At 46.2% G+C, this 19,010-nt stretch overlaps 1 protein-coding gene across 1 annotated transcript in view; it reads right to left on the minus strand.

Moving 5' to 3' along the window:
• Positions 1-205: 205 nt before the first annotated feature.
• LOC115201764 (serine palmitoyltransferase 3) overlaps positions 206-19,010 on the minus strand; it is a 96,623-nt gene continuing 77,818 nt past the window's right edge. Inside the window, exons 11-12 of the mRNA XM_029765653.1 lie at positions 4,771-4,900; positions 206-1,127 (exon numbers count right to left, since the gene is read on the minus strand). Of these exons, the coding sequence (XP_029621513.1) occupies positions 975-1,127; positions 4,771-4,900 (283 nt within the window). The 3' untranslated portion in view covers positions 206-974. The remainder of the gene's footprint in view (positions 1,128-4,770; positions 4,901-19,010) is intronic.

Consider the following 19,010-nt stretch of genomic DNA (forward strand, 5'->3'; position numbering starts at 1 on the left):
AAATCAGATACATTAATTAATGTAACATTTATTTAAATCAGATACATTAATTAACATAACATTTATTTAAATCAGCTACATTAATTAATGTAACATTATATAAATCATATACATTAATTAATATAACATTTATTTAAATCAGATACATTAATTAATATAACATTTATTTAAATCAGATACATTAATTAATGTAACATTTATTTAAATCAGATACATTAATTCATGTAACATTTATTTAAATCAGATACATTAATTAATATAACATTTATTTAAATCAGATACATTAATTCCTTGAACAATTGAAATCGTGCCAACCAGTTAACAAAACATTCTCATTTCCAATGACAGCCTGGGATTATTGGTTGTCTTGTATAACGATAAGAAACGTATATGATCTCTTAATTTATATTGTAATGTGAACACATACTACTATATACAGCATGGAGCAGCAGCCATCACACCTGGCACTGGACTTTCCTTATGGTTGTATAAGATAGAGATGAGACCCCACTCTTTCTGTGTATTGGACTGGTAGAGAGGAGACCCCACTCTCTCAGTGTATTGGACTGGTAGAGAGGAGACCCCACTCTCTCTGTGTATTGGACTGGTAGAGATGAGACCCCACTCTCTCTGTGTATTGGACTGGTAGAGATGAGACCCCACTCTCTCTGTGTATTGGACTGGTAGAGATGAGACCCCACTCTCTCTGTGTATTGAGAGAGTGGGGTCTCAGGGAAGACAGAGGCCCACTCAGTATCCCAACAATCTGTCCTTGTGTGACCTGTTCACTTTCCATTATGGACTGGTACAAGACAAAATGGCGGATACTGTCTAACCCATGCTTACACCAATCCAATGCTTTTTATATTCGTGGGGTCGGAGTGCACACTTTAGGGTAAAGGACACATTATTAGGACATGGAACCACCATAACATTCTCTCAGTGCAAAGGTCAGGGGTCATCCTATCAGTCTATTAGCTGACTGTCGTCCTGCTCAAAGTCTGTGTCGTCGTCGTCGTCGTTGTGTCGTCGTTGTTGTGTTGTTGTTGTTGTGGACGAGGAGAATATTTCCTCCGGGAGAACTTCAGACACAAATCATCTCCTAACTGGTTCAGATCAATCAACACCTGGGGGGGAGAGAAAATATACTGTTAGAGAGGGAGAGAAGGAGGGGGAGAGAGGGAGGGAGGTAGAAGGGGAGAGAGGGAGAGAGGGCGAGAGGGAGGGGGAGAGAGAGAGAGGGAGAGAGGGAGGGAGGTAGAAGGGGAGAGAGGGAGAGAGGGCGAGAGGGAGGGGGAGAGAGAGAGAGGGCGAGAGAGAGGGAGAGGGAGAGAGAGGGAGAGAGGGAGGGGGAGAGAGAGAGGGAGGGAGGGAGAGAGAGGGGGAGAGGGAGGGGGGAGAGAGAGAGAGGGAGAGAGAGAGAGGGAGAGAGAGGGAGAGAGGAGGTACAGTACATGGTGGCAGATTATCTGACCACTGTGACTGATGGAAAACACTGACTAGGTACAGACTCAGAGAGGACAGTCTGGCTATAGAGACCGGTCGTCACAGACAAACCTGGCTACCCAGAGAGGACAGTCTGGCTATAGAGACCGGTCGTCACAGACAAACCTGGCTGCCCAGAGAGGACAGTCTGGCTATAGAGACCAGTCGTCACAGACAAACCTGGCTGCCCAGAGAGGACAGTCTGGCTATAGAGACCGGTCGTCACAGACAAACCTGGCTACCCAGAGAGGACAGTCTGGCTATAGAGACCGGTCGTCACAGAAACGGGCAGAGGACAGTCTGGCTGCCCAGAGAGGACAGTCTGGCTGCCCAGAGAGGACAGTCTGGCTGCCCAGAGAGGACAGTCTGGCTGCCCAGAGAGGACAGTCTGGCTGCCCAGAGAGGACAGTCTGGCTGCCCAGAGAGGACAGTCTGGCTACAGAGACCGGTCGTCACAGACAAACCTGGCTGCCCAGAGAGGACAGTCTGGCTGCCCAGAGAGGACAGTCTGGCTATAGTGAACTGTCGTCACAGACAAACCTGGCTGCCCAGAGAGGACAGTCTGGCTGCCCAGAAAGGACAGGCTGGCTGTAGAGACGGGTCGTCACAGACAAATCTGGCTGCCCAGAGAGGACAGTCTGGCTGCCCAGAGAGGACAGTCTGGCTGCCCAGAGAGGACAGTCTGGCTGCCCAGAGAGGACAGTCTGGCTGCCCAGAGAGGACAGTCTGGCTGCCCAGAGAGGACAGTCTGGCTTCCCAGAGAGGACAGTCTGGCTGCCCAGAGAGGACAGTCTGGCTATAGAGACCGGTCGTCACAGACAAACCTGGCAGCCCAGAGAGGACAGGCTGGCTATAGAGACCGGTCGTCACAGACAAACCAGAGAGGACAGGCTGTGCTCACTCTGCTCCAGGGGAGAGGTAGAGACAGAGCTGCATTTCCTATTACACTGTGACAAATACTCAGACGTAAGATAATATTTCTTACCCCAAATTATCGTTCAGTGATGAAGAATGCAAAAACCTAAGAAAGAAATGTAGAAACCTGTCCAACCAAAATCATAGAGACCCAGAAAACCTGAGCCTTCACTATGTTGAATCACTAAAACAACTAGATTCAGCTGTGGGTCGATTTTAGTGAGGGGATGGTCGGGGGGCCAGAACATAATTACAAATAACTACTAGACTGCAAATTGACCGCAAAAAGCCCAAACAGATATATTTCACTAAAACGTAATCATTTCAAACCTTGTTTTGCATTTGTATATCGTCACGTGTCTCTCTGTTATGCGTGGAAATACTTGAACAGATTTCCCAAATGAAAATAAAAAATGAACCCCAAAAAATACAAACCTTTTTTTTTCTCTCTCCGATAACCCTGCACTAAAACAATACAGAAATACACTACGGATAAAGAAGGAACAGCACGTCAGAAATCAGATCAATGTAACTGAAGAATCCATAGACTCTAACCACTTCTGGAGAAATTGGAAAACTCTCAACAAACAACACGAAGAATTCACAAAATGGGACAAACACCAAAATATCCTCAGTGAACAACGTAAAACACCAAATAATGCATATAGAGCAGAATTAGGCCGATACTCGCTAATTATCAAAATCCAGAACAGAGCCAGTCCAATATACCGTATAAGCCGTTAAATTCCACAACCACCTAAAAGGAAGCGATTCCCAAACCTTCCATAACAAAGCCATCACCTACAGAGAGATGAACCTGGAGAAGAGTCCCCTAAGCAAGCTGGTCCTGGGGCTCTGTTCACAAACACAAACAGACCCCACAGAGCCCCAGGACAGCAACACAATTAGACCCAAACAAATCATGAGAAAACAAAAAGATAATTACTTGACACATTGGAAAGAATTAACAAAAAAACTGAGCAAACTAGAATGCTGTTTGACCCTAAGCAGAGAGTACACAGTAGCAGAATACCTGACTAGAGGTCGACCGATTAATCGGCATGGCCAATTAATTAGGGACGATTTCAAGTTTTCATTTTTGGACGCCGATTATGGCCGATTAAATTGCAATCCACGAGAAGACTGCCTGGCAGGCTGACTACCTGTTACGCGAGTGCAGCAAGGAGCCAGTATTTTACATAATTATGACATAACATTGAAGGTTGTGCAATGTAACAGCAATATTTAGACTGGATGCCACCCGTTAGATAAAATACAGAATGGTTCCGTATTTCACTGAAATAATAAACCTTTTGTTTTCTAAATGATTTGATATTTGATAGAGCAGTCTGACTGAGCGGTGGTAGGCAGCAGCAGGCTCGTAAGCATTCATTCAAACAGCACTGTCCTGCATTTGCCAGCAGCTCTTCGCTGTGCTTCAAGCATTACGCTGTTTATGCCTTCAAGCCTATCAACTCCCGAGATTAGGCTGGCAATACTATAGTGCCTATAAGAACATCCAATAGTCAAAGGTATATGAAATACAAATAGTATAGAGAGAAATAGTCCTATAATTCCTATAATAACTACAACCTAAAACTTCTTACTGGGAATATTGAAGACTCATGTTAAAAGGAACCACCAGCTTTCATATGTTCTCATGTTCTGAGCAAGGAACTTAAACGTTAGCTTTCTCACATGGCACATATTGCACTTTTACTTTCTTCTCCAACACTTTGTTTTTGCATTATTTAAACCAAATTGAACATCTTTCATTATTTATTTGACACTAAATATATTTTATTTATGTATTAAGTTAAAATAAAAGTGTTATTGTTCATTCAGTATTGTTGTAATTGTCATTACTACAAATATATCTAAAAATCGGGCGATTAATCGGCATCGGCTTTTTTTTTGGTCCTGCAATAATCGGTCGACCTCTATACCACTGGGACCGACACAAACTCAAGGAAAGCTTTTGACTATGTACAGACGTGTGTGTGTGTGTGTGTGTGTCTCTGTGTGTGTGTGTGTGTGTGTTTGCGTCTGTGTGTGTGTGTCTCTCTGTGTGTGTGTGTGTGTGTTTGCATCTGTGTGTGTGTGTGTCTCTGTGTGTTTGCGTCTCTGTGTGTGTGTGTGTGTGTGTGTGTGTGCGTGTCTCTGTGTGTGTGTCTCCGTGTGTGTGTGTGTTTGCGTCTCTGTGTGTGTGTGTCTCTGTGTGTGTGTGTGTTTGCATCTCTCTGTGTGTGTGTGTCTCTGTGTGTGTGTGTTTGCATCTCTCTGTGTGTGTGTGTCTCTGTGTGTGTGTGTGTGTGTGTGTGTGTGTGTGTGTGTGTGTGTGTGTGTGTGTGTGTGTGTGTGTGTGCTCACCTGGTCGAGCATGGCCTTGGTGTGTGTAGCAGACAGACAGAAGCGTGCCCGTGCCTCGGTGATGGGCGTGGCAGGGAACCCTACAACCACCACTCCAATCTTCCTCTCCAGCATGGCACGAGAGAAAGCCCTGCGGCAGCAGAACACAGTCACATTGTAAAAGACGTGAAACATGATGAATGAATAAATCTACGTATTTAAAGCCTTTTTACTTTACCATAAAGGGCTGAACCCATCTAGACTCCATGAGAAAACAATTGACATTGTTAAACACAGCTTTCCACTAGCACCCTGGACACACACCAGGACCCTGGACACACACCAGGACCCTGGACACACACCAGGACCCTGGACACACACTAGGACCCTGGACACACACTAGGACCCTGGACACACACCAGGACCCTGGACACATTCTAGGACCCTGGACACACACTAGGACCCTGGACACACACTAGGACCCTGGACACACACTAGGACCCTGGACACACAGTAGGACCCTGGACACACACTAGCACCCTGGACACACACTAGGACCCTGGAACCACACCAGGACCCTGGACACAAACTAGGACCCTGGACACAAACTAGGACCCTGGACACACACTAGGACCCTGGACACACACTAGGACCCTGGACACACACTAGGACCCTGGACACACAGTAGGACCCTGGACACACACTAGCACCCTGGACACACACTAGGACACTGGACACACACCAGGACCCTGGACACACACTAGGACACACACTAGGACCCTGGACACACAGTAGGACCCTGGACACACACTAGCACCCTGGACACACACTAGGACCCTGGACACACACTAGGACACACACTAGGACCCTGGACACACACTAGGACCCTGGACACACACTAGGACCCTGGACACACACTAGGACCTTGGACATACACTAGGACCCTGGACACACACTAGGACCCTGGACACACACTAGGACCCTGGACACACACTAGGACACACACTAGGACCCTGGACACACACTAGGACACACACTAGGACCCTGGACACACACTAGGACACACACTAGGGCCCTGGACACACACTAGGACCCTGGACACACACTAGGACCCTGGACACACACTAGGACACACACTAGGACCCTGGACACACACTAGGACACACACTAGGACCCTGGACACACACTAGGACACACACTAGGGCCCTGGACACACACTAGGACCCTGGACACACACTAGGACCCTGGACACACAGTAGGACCCTGGACACACACTAGGACCCTGAACCCCCACTAGGACCCTGGACACACACTAGGACCCTGGACACACACTAGGACCCTGGACACACACTAGGACACACATTAGCACCCTGGACACACACTAGGACCCTGAACCCCCACTAGGACCCTGGACACACACTAGGACCCTGGACACACACTAGGACCCTGGACACACACTAGGACCCTGGACACACACTAGCACCCTGGACACACACTAGGACCCTGGACACACACTAGGACCCTGGACACACACTAGGACCCTGGACACACACTAGGACACTGGACACACAGTAGGACCCTGGACACACACTAGGACCCTGGACACACACTAGGACACACACTAGGACCCTGGACACACACTAGGACACACACTAGAACCCTGGACACACACTAGGACCCTGGACACACACTAGGACCCTGGACACACACTAGGACACACACTAGGGCCCTGGACACACACTAGGACCCTGGACACACACTAGCACCCTGGACACACACTAGGACCCTGGACACACACTAGGACCCTGGACACACACTAGCACCTTGGACACACACTAGGACCCTGGACACACACTAGGACCCTGGACACACACTAGGACACACACTAGGACCCTGGACACACACTAGGACCCTGGACACACACTAGGACCCTGGACACACACTAGGACCCTGGACACACACTAGGACCCTGGACACATACTAGGACCCTGGACACACACTAGGACCCTGGACACACACTAGGGCCCTGGACACACACTAGGACCCTGGACACACACTAGGACCCTGGACACACACTAGCACCCTGGACACACACTAGGACCCTGGACACACACTAGGACACACACTAGGACCCTGGACACACACTAGAACCCTGGACACACACTAGGACCCTGGACACACACTAGGACACACACTAGGACCCTGGACACACACTAGGACCCTGGACACACACTAGGACCCTGGACACACACTAGGACCCTGGACACATACTAGGACCCTGGACACACACTAGGACCCTGGACACACACTAGGGCCCTGGACACACACTAGGACCCTGGACACACACTAGGACCCTGGACACACACTAGCACCCTGGACACACACTAGGACCCTGGACACACACTAGGACACACACTAGGACCCTGGACACACACTAGAACCCTGGACACACACTAGGACCCTGGACACACACTAGGACCCTGGACACACACTAGGACCCTGGACACACACTAGGACCCTGGACACACACTAGGACACACACTAGGACCCTGGACACACACTAGGACCCTGGACACACACTAGGACCCTGGACACACACTAGGACCCTGGACACACACTAGGACACACACTTGGACCCTGGACACACACTAGGACCCTGGACACACACTAGCACCCTGGACACACACTAGGACACACACTTTGGCCCTGGACACACACTAGGACCCTGGACACACAGTAGGACCCTGGACACACACTAGGACCCTGGACACACACTAGGACACACACTAGGACCCTGGATACACACTAGGACCCTGGACACACACTAGGACCCTGGACACACACTAGGACCCTGGACACACACTAGGACCCTGGACATTTGGTCTGTGTTGTGTTGTTTACTACCGGCTCACATGGTCAAACCTTTTGGGTCCATGGCCAGGAAACTCCCCAGACCTTAATCCCATTGAGAACTTGTGGTCAATCCTCAAGAGGCGGGTGGACAAACAAAAACCCACAAATTCTGACAAGCTCCAAGCATTGATTATGCAAGAATGGGCTGCCATCAGTCAGGATGTGGCCCAGAAGTTAATTGACAGCATGCCAGGGCGGATTGCAGAGGTCTTGAAAAAGAAGGGTCAACACTGCAAATATTGACTCTTTGCATCAACTTCATGTAATTGTCAATAAAAGTCTTTGACACTTATGAAATGCTTGTAATTATACTTCAGTATTCCATAGTAACATCTGACAAAAATATCTAAAGACACTGAAGTAGCAAACTTTGTGGAAATTAATATTTGTATCATTCTCAAAACTTTTTGGCCACGACTGTAGACATAATATGACATTTGTAATATCTTTATTCTTTTGTAACTTCTGTGAGTGTAATGTTTACTGTTCATTTTTATTTATTTATTTCACTTTTCACTATTAATGTTTTTATCTGGAGACATTAAACACGTTCAAAGTCATCTTCAAAAAACAGACAATATCGTCCTTTTAGCTTCTCAACTGACCCCCCGGGTAAAACGAGCACCAGTCATGCTTTCAAAAAACAGATTTAAAAAGGCAGATCACAATTTATTGTGAAAGTAACTCGATTAATTTAAACAGCGTGGAAAGATAAAAGGGTAACTGAATGTCGTTACGAAAGCAGCAGTGAACCCCGTTTTAAACACATTCAGACGTTGACGTGACCTCTGGACAGAAACCATCACATTTTAATGTATCTGTAACTGTATGTCAGCAGAAGAAGAAGAAGAACGCCCATAAACAGAGGAAGCAGATTTCTCCCGCAATTATTTTCTGGGTGAAGGTTCCTTGTGAGACGCCCCCTAGTGGTAAGGGTTATAATCTATCCCCTCCATTCAGTTTCTGGGTGAAGGTTCCTTGTGAGACGCCCCCTAGTGGTAAGGGTTATAATCTATCCCCTCCATTCAGTTTCTGGGTGAAGGTTCCTTGTGAGACGCCCCCTAGTGGTAAGGGTTATAATCTATCCCCTCCATTCAGTTTCTGGGTGAAGGTTCCTTGTGAGACGCCCCCTAGTGGTAAGGGTTATAATCTATCCCCTCCATTCAGTTTCTGGGTGAAGGTTCCTTGTGAGACGCCCCCTAGTGGTAAGGGTTATAATCTATCCCCTCCATTCAGTTTCTGGGTGAAGGTTCCTTGTGAGACGCCCCCTAGTGGTAAGGGTTATAATCTATCCCCTCCATTCAGTTCCTTCACAATAAAAACATACACAAATATAAAAAACGGTACCTTCTGACAGTTACACTTTCCCCCCGTCATGTGTCCCTGTCAAATAAACGTAACAAAGTAAAGTTAACTTACACAACTTTTCCTGGCATGTAGAGCAGAATCGGGACCACGGGAGAATCATCGTTACCATAGATGATGAAGCCCATCTCCTGAAGGCGAGACCTGAAGTAGCGTGTGTTCTCTGCTAGCTGGTGCACCCTGGCCTGACCTAGAGAGAGGGAGAGAGAGAGAGAGAGAGAGGAGAGAAGAGAGAGAGGAGAGAAGAGAGAGAAAGAGAGAGAGAAGAGAGAAAGAGAGAGGAGAGAAGAGAGAGAGAAGAGAGAGAGACAGAGGCAGCGAGAGAGACAAAGAGAGAGAGAAGAGAGAGAAAGAGCGAGAGAGACAGAGAGAGAAAGAGAGAAGAGAGAGAGAAGAGAGAAAGAGAGAGAGAAAGAGAGAGAGAGGAGAAGAGGAAAGAGAGAGAAGAGAGTATGGGACTAGGGCTCTCTCTCCCCCCCACCTTCCTCCTCTCTACTCTGCTGCAGCCAGATGGTTCTGATATATCTGCCTGAATGACAGAGGATTTGATGTACTAAACTCACATCTTGCCAAGATCAGAGACTCTCCCTCACATGCAATGTATGTCTCGGTTCCTGACCCTGGAGCTACCTCTCTGTATGTCTCAGTTCCTGGAGCTACCTCTCTGTATGTCTCAGTTCCTGGAGCTACCTCTCTGTATGTCTCAGTTCCTGGAGCTACCTCTCTGTATGTCTCAGTTCCTGGAGCTACCTCTCTGTATGTCTCAGTTCCTGGAGCTACCTCTCTGTATGTCTCAGTTCCTGGAGCTACCTCTCTGTATGTCTCAGTTCCTGGACCCTGGAGCTACCTCTCTGGAGTAGAAGGCATGTTGCTCACCCACGGTGGTTCCATCCAGTCCCATGATGCATTTCATGGCTCTGAGGATCTGCTCTGTGATGGGAGGAGACATAGCAGAGGCGTAGACCGCACTGTGGGAGTGGCTACGCAGATAGTCAACCAATTCCTGCAGAGAGAGAGAGAGAGAGATATAGATAGAGGGAAAGAGCGAGATAGAGAGGGAGAGAGAGATAGAGAGAGAGAGGGAGAGAGATAAAGAGAGGGGAAAGAGAGAGATGAAGAGAGATAGAGGGAGAGAGAGATAGATAAAGAGAGCGAGAGGGAAAGAGAGATAGGGAGAGAGGGATAGACAGAGAGAGAGGAGATAGAGGGGGAGAGAGAGATCGATAGAGAGAGGGAGAGAGAGCGATAAACGGAGATAGAGGGAGAGAGAGACAGAGATAAACAGAGAGAGAGATAAACAGAGAGAGAGATAAACAGAGAGAGAGAGGGAGAGAGAGCGATAAACGGAGATAGAGGGAGAGAGAGACAGAGATAAACAGATAGAGGGATAGATAGTGAGAGAGAGATAAACAGAGATAGAGGGATAGATAGTGAGAGAGAGATAAACAGAGATAGAGGGATAGATAGTGAGAGAGAGACAAACAGAGATAGAGGGATAGATAGAGGGATAGAGATAGATAGAGATAGAGGGAGAGAGATAGATAGGGCAAACAGAGATAGAGGGAGAGAGATAGATAGAGATAGAGGGAGAGAGATAGATAGAGATAGAGGGAGAGAGATAGATAGATAAACAGAGATAGAGGGAGAGAGATAGATAGAGATAGAGGGAGAGAGATAGATAGATAAACAGAGATAGAGGGAGAGAGATAGGATAGATATAGAGGGAGAGAGATATATAGATAACAGAGATAGAGGGAGAGAGATAGATAGAGAGAGAGGGAGAGAGATAGATAGATAAACAGAGATAGAGGGAGAGAGATAGATAGATAAACAGAGATAGAGGGAGAGAGATAGATAGATAAACAGAGAGAGGGAGAGAGATAGATAGATAAACAGAGATAGAGGGAGAGAGATAGATAGATAAACAGAGATAGAGAGAGAGAGAGAGAGATAAACAGAGAGAGGAGAAAAAGGGATAGATAGCAAAAAGGGACAAACACCAAATTGAGAATTAATGCAGAATTCTGCAAAAAATATCCTGTGTCCAACGTAAAACACCAAATAATACATGCAGAGCAGAATTAGGCCGATACTCGCTAATTATACAAATCCAGAAAAGAGACGTTAAATTCTACAACCACCTAAAAGGAAGCGATTCCCAAACCTTCCATAACAAAGCCATCACCTACAGAGAGATGAACCTGGAGAAGAGTCCCCTAAACAAGCTGGTCCTGGGGCTCTGTTCACAAACACAAACAGACCCCACAGAGCCCCAGGACAGCAACACAATTAGACACAACCAAATCATGAGAAAACAAAAAGATAATTACTTAACACATTGGAAATAAGCAACAAAAAAACTGAGCAAACTAGAATGCTATTTGTCCCTAAACAGAAAGTACACAGTGGCAGAATACCTGACCACTGTGACTGACCCAAACTTAAGGAAAGTTTGGACTATGTACGGACTCAGTGAGCATAGCCTTGCTATTGAGAAAGGCCGCCGTAGGCAGACCTGGCTCTCAAGAGAAGACAGGCTATGTGCAACACTGCCCACAAAATGAGGTGGAAACTGAGCTGCACTTCCTAACCTCCTGCCAAATGTATGACCACATTAGAGACACATATTTCCCTCAGATGACATAGATCCACAAAGAATTAGAAAAACCCGATTTTGATAAACTCCCATATCTACTGGGTGAAATATGTTCTAGATGTTCTTTACCATTCAGACATCAGATTTGCCACCAATGCTCCTTATAGGACACATCACTGCACTCTATACTCCTCTGTAAACTGGTCATCTCTGTATACCCGTCGCAAGACCCACTGGTTGATGCTTATTTATAAAACCCTCTTAGGCCTCACTTACCCCTATCTGAGATATCTACTGCAGCCCTAATCCTCCACATACAACACCCGTTCTGCCAGTCACATTCTGTTCAAGGTCCCCAAAGCACACACATCCCTGGGTCGCTCCTCTTTTCAGTTCGCTGCAGCTAGCGACTGAGGGATGAAACAAAGAGATCTTCTGTTGAATCTGACAATTAATCTGGATGGTTGTACAGTCGTCTCAAATAAAACTGTGAAGGACCTCGGCGTTACTCTGGACCCTGATCTCTCTTTTGAAGAACATATCAAGACTGTTTCAAGGACAGCTTTTTTCCATCTACGTAACATTGCAAAAATCAGAAACTTTCTGTCCAAAAATGACGCAGAAAAATTAATCCATGCTTTTGTTACTTCTAGGCTCGACTACTGCAATGCTCTACTTTCCGGCTACCCGGATAAAGCACTAAACAAACTTCAGTTAGTGCTAAATACGGCTGCTAGAATCCTGACTAGAACCAAATAATTTGATCATATTACTCCAGTGCTAGCCTCCCTACACTGGCTTCCTGTTAAGGCAAGGGCTGATTTGAAGGTTTTACTGCTAACCTATAAAGCATTACATGGGCTTGCTCCTACCTATCTTTCCGATTTGGTCCTGCCGTACATACCTACACGTACGCTACGGTCACAAGACGCAGGCCTCCTAATTGTCCCTAGAATTTCTAAGCAAACGGCTGGAGGTAGGGCTTTCTCCTATGGAGCTCCATTTTTATGGAATGGTCCTGCCTACCCATGTGAGAGACGCAGACTCAGTCTCAACCTTTAAGTCTTTACTGAAGACTTATCTCTTCAGTAGGTCCTATGATTAAGTATAGTCTGGCCCAGGAGTGTGAAGGTGAACGGAAAGGCTGGAGCAACGAACCGCCCTTGCTGTCTCTGCCTTGTCGGTTCCCCTCTTCCCACTGGATTCTCTGCCTCTAACCCTATTACAGGGGCTGAGTCACTGACTTACTGGTGTTCTTCCATGCCGTCCATGGGAGGGGTGCGTCACTTGAGTGGGTTGAGTCACTGACGTGGTCTTCCTGTCTGGGTTGGCGCCCCCCCCCTTGGGTTGTGCCATGGCGGAGATTTTTGTGGGCTATACTCGGCCTTGTCTTCGGACGCTAAGTTTGGTGGTTGTAGACATCCCTCTAGTGGTGTGGGGGCTGTGCTTTGGCAAAGTGGGTGGGGTTATATCCTGCCTGTTTGGCCCTGTCCGGGGGTATCATCGATGGGGCCACAGTGTCTTCTGATCCCTCCTGTCTCAGCCTCCAGTATTTATGCTGCAGTCGTTTATGTGTCAGGGGGCTAGGGTCAGTCTGTTACATCTGGAGTATTCTCTTGTCTTATCCGGTGTCCTGTGTGAATTAAATATGCTCTCTCTAATTCTCTCTTTCTCTCTTTCTTTCTTTCTTTCTCTCTTTCTCTCTCAACATCCTCCCCCTCTCTTCCTGCTCTCTCCTTTCTCTCTTTCTCCTTTCTTTCTTCTCTCGGAGGATCTGAGCCCTAGGACCATGCCTCGGGACTACCTGGCATGATGACTCCTTGCTGTCCCCAGTCCACCTGGCCATGCTGCTGCTCCAGTTTCAACTGTTCTGCCTGCGGCTACGGAACCCTGACCTGTTCACCGGACGTGCTTGTTGCACCCTCGACAACTACTATGATTATTATTATTTGACCATGCTGGTCATTTATGAACATTTTAACATCTTGACCATGTTCTGTTATAATATCCACCCATCACAGCCAGAAGAGGACTGGCCACCCCTCATAGCCTGGTTCCTCTCTAGGTTTCTTCCTATGTTTTGGCCTTTCTAGGGAGTTTTTCCTAGGGAGTTTTTCCTAGCCACCGTGCTTCTTTCACAGCATTGCTTGCTGTTTGGGGTTTTAGGCTGGGTTTCTGTACAGCACTTTGAGATTTCAGCTGATATACGAAGGGCTATATGAATAAATTTGATTTGATTTTGATTTCATTTGTGTTGTCATGTTGTGTTTCTACCATGCTGTGTTCCTACCATGCTGTGTTTCTACCATGCTGTGTTGTCATGCTGTGTTTTTACCATCTGTGTTGTCATGTTGTGTTTCTCCAATGCTGTGTTCCTACCATGCTGTGTTTCTACCATGCTGTGTTCCAACCATGCTGTGTTTCTACCATGCTGTGTTGTCATGTTGTGTTTCTACCGATGTTGTGTTTCTACCATGCTGTGTTCCTACCATGCTGTGTTCCTACCATGCTTTGTTTCTACATGCTGTGTTCCTACCATGCTGTGTTCTTACCATGCTGTGTTTCTACCATGTTGTGTTTCTACCATGCTGTGTTTCTACCATGTTGTGTTTCTACCATGGCTGTGTTCTACCATGTTGTTGTCATGCTGTGCTTCTACCATGCTGTGTTGCCATGCTGTGTTTCTACCATGTTGTGTTTCTACCATGCTGTGTTTCTACCATGTTGTGTTTCTACCATGCTGTGTTTCTACCATGCTGTGTTTCTACCATGTTGTGTTTCTACCATGCTGTGTTGTCATGTGGTTCTAGCCATGTTGTGTTACTACCATGTTGTGTTCTACCATGCTGTGTTGTCATGTTGTGTTTCTACCATGTTGTGTTTCTACCATGTTGTGTTCCTACCATGTTGTGTTTCTACCATGCTGTGTTTCTACCATGCTGTGTTGTCATGTTGTGGTTCTACCATGTTGTGTTTCTACCATGCTGTGTTTCTACCATGCTGTGTTGTCATGTGTTGCTGCCTTGCTATGTTGTTGTCTTAGGTCTCACTTTATGTAGTGTTTTGTTGTCTCTCTTGTCGTGATGTGTGTTTTGTCCTAGATTTTTATTTAATATATTTTTATTTTAAATCCAGCCCCAGTCCCCGCAGGAGGCCTTCTGCCTTTTAGTAGGCCGTCATTGTAAATAAGAAGTTGTTTTTAAATGACTTGCCTTGTTAATAAATTAAATATAAAAAGACCAGCAAGATGAACTCCCATATCTACTGGGTGAAATACCACAGTGTTCCATCACAGCAGCAATATTTGTGACCTGTTGCCACAAGAAAAGGGCAACCAGTGAAGAACAAAAACCATTGTAAATATAACCCATATTATGCTTATTTACCTTTTGTAATTTAACATTGTTACAACACTGTATATAGACATAATTATGACATTTGAAATGTCTCTATTTGTTTGGAACTTTTGTGAGTGTAATGTTTAATGTTCATTTTTTATTGTTTATTTCATTTTTGGTTTATTATCTATTTGACTTGCTTTAGCAATGTAAACGTATGTTTACTATGCCAATAAAGCCCTTTGAATTGAGTGAGTGAGAGAGAGAGACGGTATGTCCAGTTCCTTCAGAAAGTATTCACACCCCTTGACTTTTTCAATGTTTTGTTTTTACAAAGTGGGATTAAATACATTAAATTGTATTTTTTTTGTCAATGATCTACACAAAATACTCTATAATATCTAAGTGGAAGACAAATTCTAACATTGGTAAAAAAAAATAATAAAAATGCATGAAAAAAATACACTAAAATCTAGATTAGTATTCAACTCTCTGAGCCAATACATGTTAGAATCACCTTTGGCAGCGATTACAGCTGTGAGTCTTTCTGAGTAAGTCTCTAAGAGCTTTCCACATCTGGATTGTGCAACATTTGGCCATTATTCTTTTCTAAATTCTTCAAGCTCTGTCAAATTGGTTGTTGATCATTGCTAGACAACCATTTTCAGGTCTTGGCCACAGATTGTCAAGCAGATTTAAGTCAAAACTGTAACTCGGCCACTCTGGTCTTCTTGGTAAGAAACTCCAGTGTAGATTTGACCTTGTGTTTTAGTTTCATGTCCTGATGAAAGGTGAATTCATCTCCCAGGATCTGGTGTAAAGCAGACTGAACCAGGTTTTCCTCCAGGATTTTACCTGCGTTTAGCTCTATTCCCTTTCTTTTTATCCTGAAAAACTCCCCAGTCCTTAACGATTACGAGCATGCCCATAACATGATGCAGCCACCACTATGCTTGAAAACATGAGAGTGCACTCAATATGTGTTGTATTGGGATTTGCCCAATCATAACACTTAACTACAATGTTGTTCATCCATCGTTAGTTTTCTACCATCACAGCCATTAAACTCTAACAGTTTTTGGTTAGCCGCTACTCTTCCTGGGGTCCACACAAAACATGAAACATGACATAGTACAGAACATTAGTAGACAAGAACAGCTCAAGGACAAAACTACATTTAAAAACGGCACACAGATCCTACATATTAATGCAGACACACAAACTATCTAGGTCAAATAGGAGAGAGGCGTTGTGCCGTGAGGTGTTGCTTTATCTGTTTTTTGAAACCAGGTTTGCTGTTTATTTGAGCAATATGAGATGGAAGGAAGGTCCATGCAATAAGGGCTCTATATAATACTGTACACTTTCTTTAATTTGTTCTGGTTTTTGGGACTGTGAAAAGACCCCTGGTGGCATGTCTGGTGGGATAAGTGTGTGTGTCAGAGCTGTGTGTAAATTGACTAGGCAAACAATTTGGGATTTCAACACATTAATGTTTCTTATAAAAAGAAGAAGTGATGCAGTCAGTCTCTTATCAACTCTCAGCCAATAGGCCCTGGGTCTGACCCCGCCCTGTGCAACTGGGTCCTGGAATTCGTGACGGGCTGCCCCCAGGTGTGAAGGTAGAAACAACACCTCCACTTCGCTGATCCTCAACAGAGGGGCCCCACAGGGGTACTTGTGCAGCCCCCCTGTACTCAATCTGAAATGGTCCACCCGCACAGACAGTGTGTTGAAGAAGGCGCATCCACGCCTCTTCAACATCAGGAGGCTGAAGATATTTGGCTTGCCCCTAAAACCCTCACAAACTTTTACAGAATGAGAGCATCCTGTTGGGCTGTATCACCACCTGGTACGGCAACAGCACCGCCCGAACAGCAGGGCTCTCCAGAGGGTGGTGCGGTCTGCCCAACCGCATCACCCGGAGCACACTGCCTGCCCTCCAGGACACCTACAGCAAGGACATCAACCACCCGAGCCACTGCCTGTTCACCCCGCTATCATCCAGAAGGCGAGGTCAGTACAGGTGCAATCAAAGCTGGGACCGAGAGACTGAAAAACAGCTTCTATCTCAGGGCCATCAGACTGTTTAAATAGCCATCACTAGCCGGCCTCCACCCCAGTACCCTGCCCTGAACTTAGTTACTGTTTACTAGCCGGCCTCCACCCAGTAACCCTGCCCTGAACTTAGTCACTGTCACTAGCCGGCCTCCACCCAGTACCCCTGCCTGAACCTTAGTCACTGTCACTTAGCCGGCCTCCAACCCAGTACCCTGCCCTGAACTTAGTCACTGTCACTAGCCGCCTCCCACCCAGTACCCTGCCCTGACCTTAGTCACTGTCACTAGCCGGCCTCCACCGACTAACCCTGCCCTGACTTAGTCACCTGGTCACTAGCCGGCCTCCACCCAGCACCCTGCCCTGAACTTAGTCACTGTCACTAGCCGGCCTCCACCAGTTACCCTGGCCCTGAACTAGAGTCACTGTTACTAGCCTCCACCCAGTACCCTGCCCTGAACTTAGTCACTGTCACTAGCCGGCCTCCACCCAGCACCCTGCCCTGAACTTAGTTACTGTCACTAGCCGGCCTCCACCCAGTACCCTGCCCTGAACCTTAGTCACTGTTACTAGCCGGCCTCCACCCAGTACCCTGCCCTGAACCTAGTTACTGTTACTAGCCGGCCTCCACCCAGTACCCTGCCCTGAACTTAGTTACTGTTACTAGCCGGCCTCCACCCAGCACCCTGCCCTGAACTTATCACTGTCACTAGCCGGCCTCCACCCAGCACCCTGCCCTGAACTATAGTTACTGTTACTAGCCGGCCTCCACCCAGTACCCTGCCCTGAACTTAGTTACTGTTACTAGCCGGCCTCCACCCAGCACCCTGCCCTGAACCTTAGTCACTGTCACTAGCCCCTCCACCCAGCACCCTGCCCTGAACCTTAGTCACTGTTACTAGCCGGCCTCCACCCAGTACCCTGCCCTGAACCTAGTTACTGTTACTAGCCGGCCTCCCCCAGCACCCTGCCCTGAACCTAGTTACTGTTACATAGCCGGCCTCCACCCAGCACCCTGCCCTGAACCTGAGAGGCTGCTGCCCTTCATACATAGACATGGAATCACTGGCCACTTTAATAATGTTAACATTCTGCTTTACTCATCTCGTATGTATATACTGTATTCTACTCTACTGTATTTTAGTCTATGCCACTCAGACATTGCTCATCCTAATATTTATATATTCTTAATTCCATTCTTTACTTTTAGATTGTGTGCATTGTTGTGAATGGTTAGATATTACTGCACTGTTGGAGCTAGAAACACAAGCATTTCGCTACACCTACAAAAACATGTCGAAATATGTGTATGTGACTAATAACATTTGATAGTCCTTTTGTTAATTTGTCTACAGAGAAGTAGCATTGTATTTTGTCACACAACATTTAAAAAAATAAAAGTTTTCCGAGAGCTGGAAGCTGATAGTCTGCTGTTAGAACCAACCAAGGCTGCTTGACCAATCTTGCGTAGCGGAATGACTTTGGCTTCCGTTCAGGCCTGAGGACAAGACTTTCCTCTAGGCTCAGATTAAAGATATGTCAGATAGGAGTGGCTATAGAGTCAGCCACCATCCTCAGTAACTTTCCATCTAAGTTGTCAATGCCAGGAGGTTTGTCATTATTGATCGATAACAATATTTTTTCCACCTCTCCCAAACTAACTTTACAAAATTCAAAACGGAAATGCTTTTCTTTTTATGCATGAATACCATGGCTCACTGTTTCGTCGTTGGCATTTCCTGCTTAAGTTTGCCCACAAAGTAAAATAATTGGCAACATCAAATGGTTTTGTGATGAATAAGCCATAATTTCAAGACATCTGATTCGATGAAAGATGGAGTTGAATTTGTCTTTCTTGTCACGCCTGTTCAAAGGATAGGACCAAAATGCAGCGTGTTTGTAGTTCCACATATTTATTTATTCGTGAAAAACTAAATGCAATACACTAAATACACTGAATACTTGAAACACAACAAACCGTGACGCAGAGA

This window comes from Salmo trutta, chromosome 10, assembly GCF_901001165.1.
Source record: "Salmo trutta chromosome 10, fSalTru1.1, whole genome shotgun sequence".
Classification (NCBI taxonomy): Eukaryota; Metazoa; Chordata; class Actinopteri; order Salmoniformes; family Salmonidae; genus Salmo; species Salmo trutta.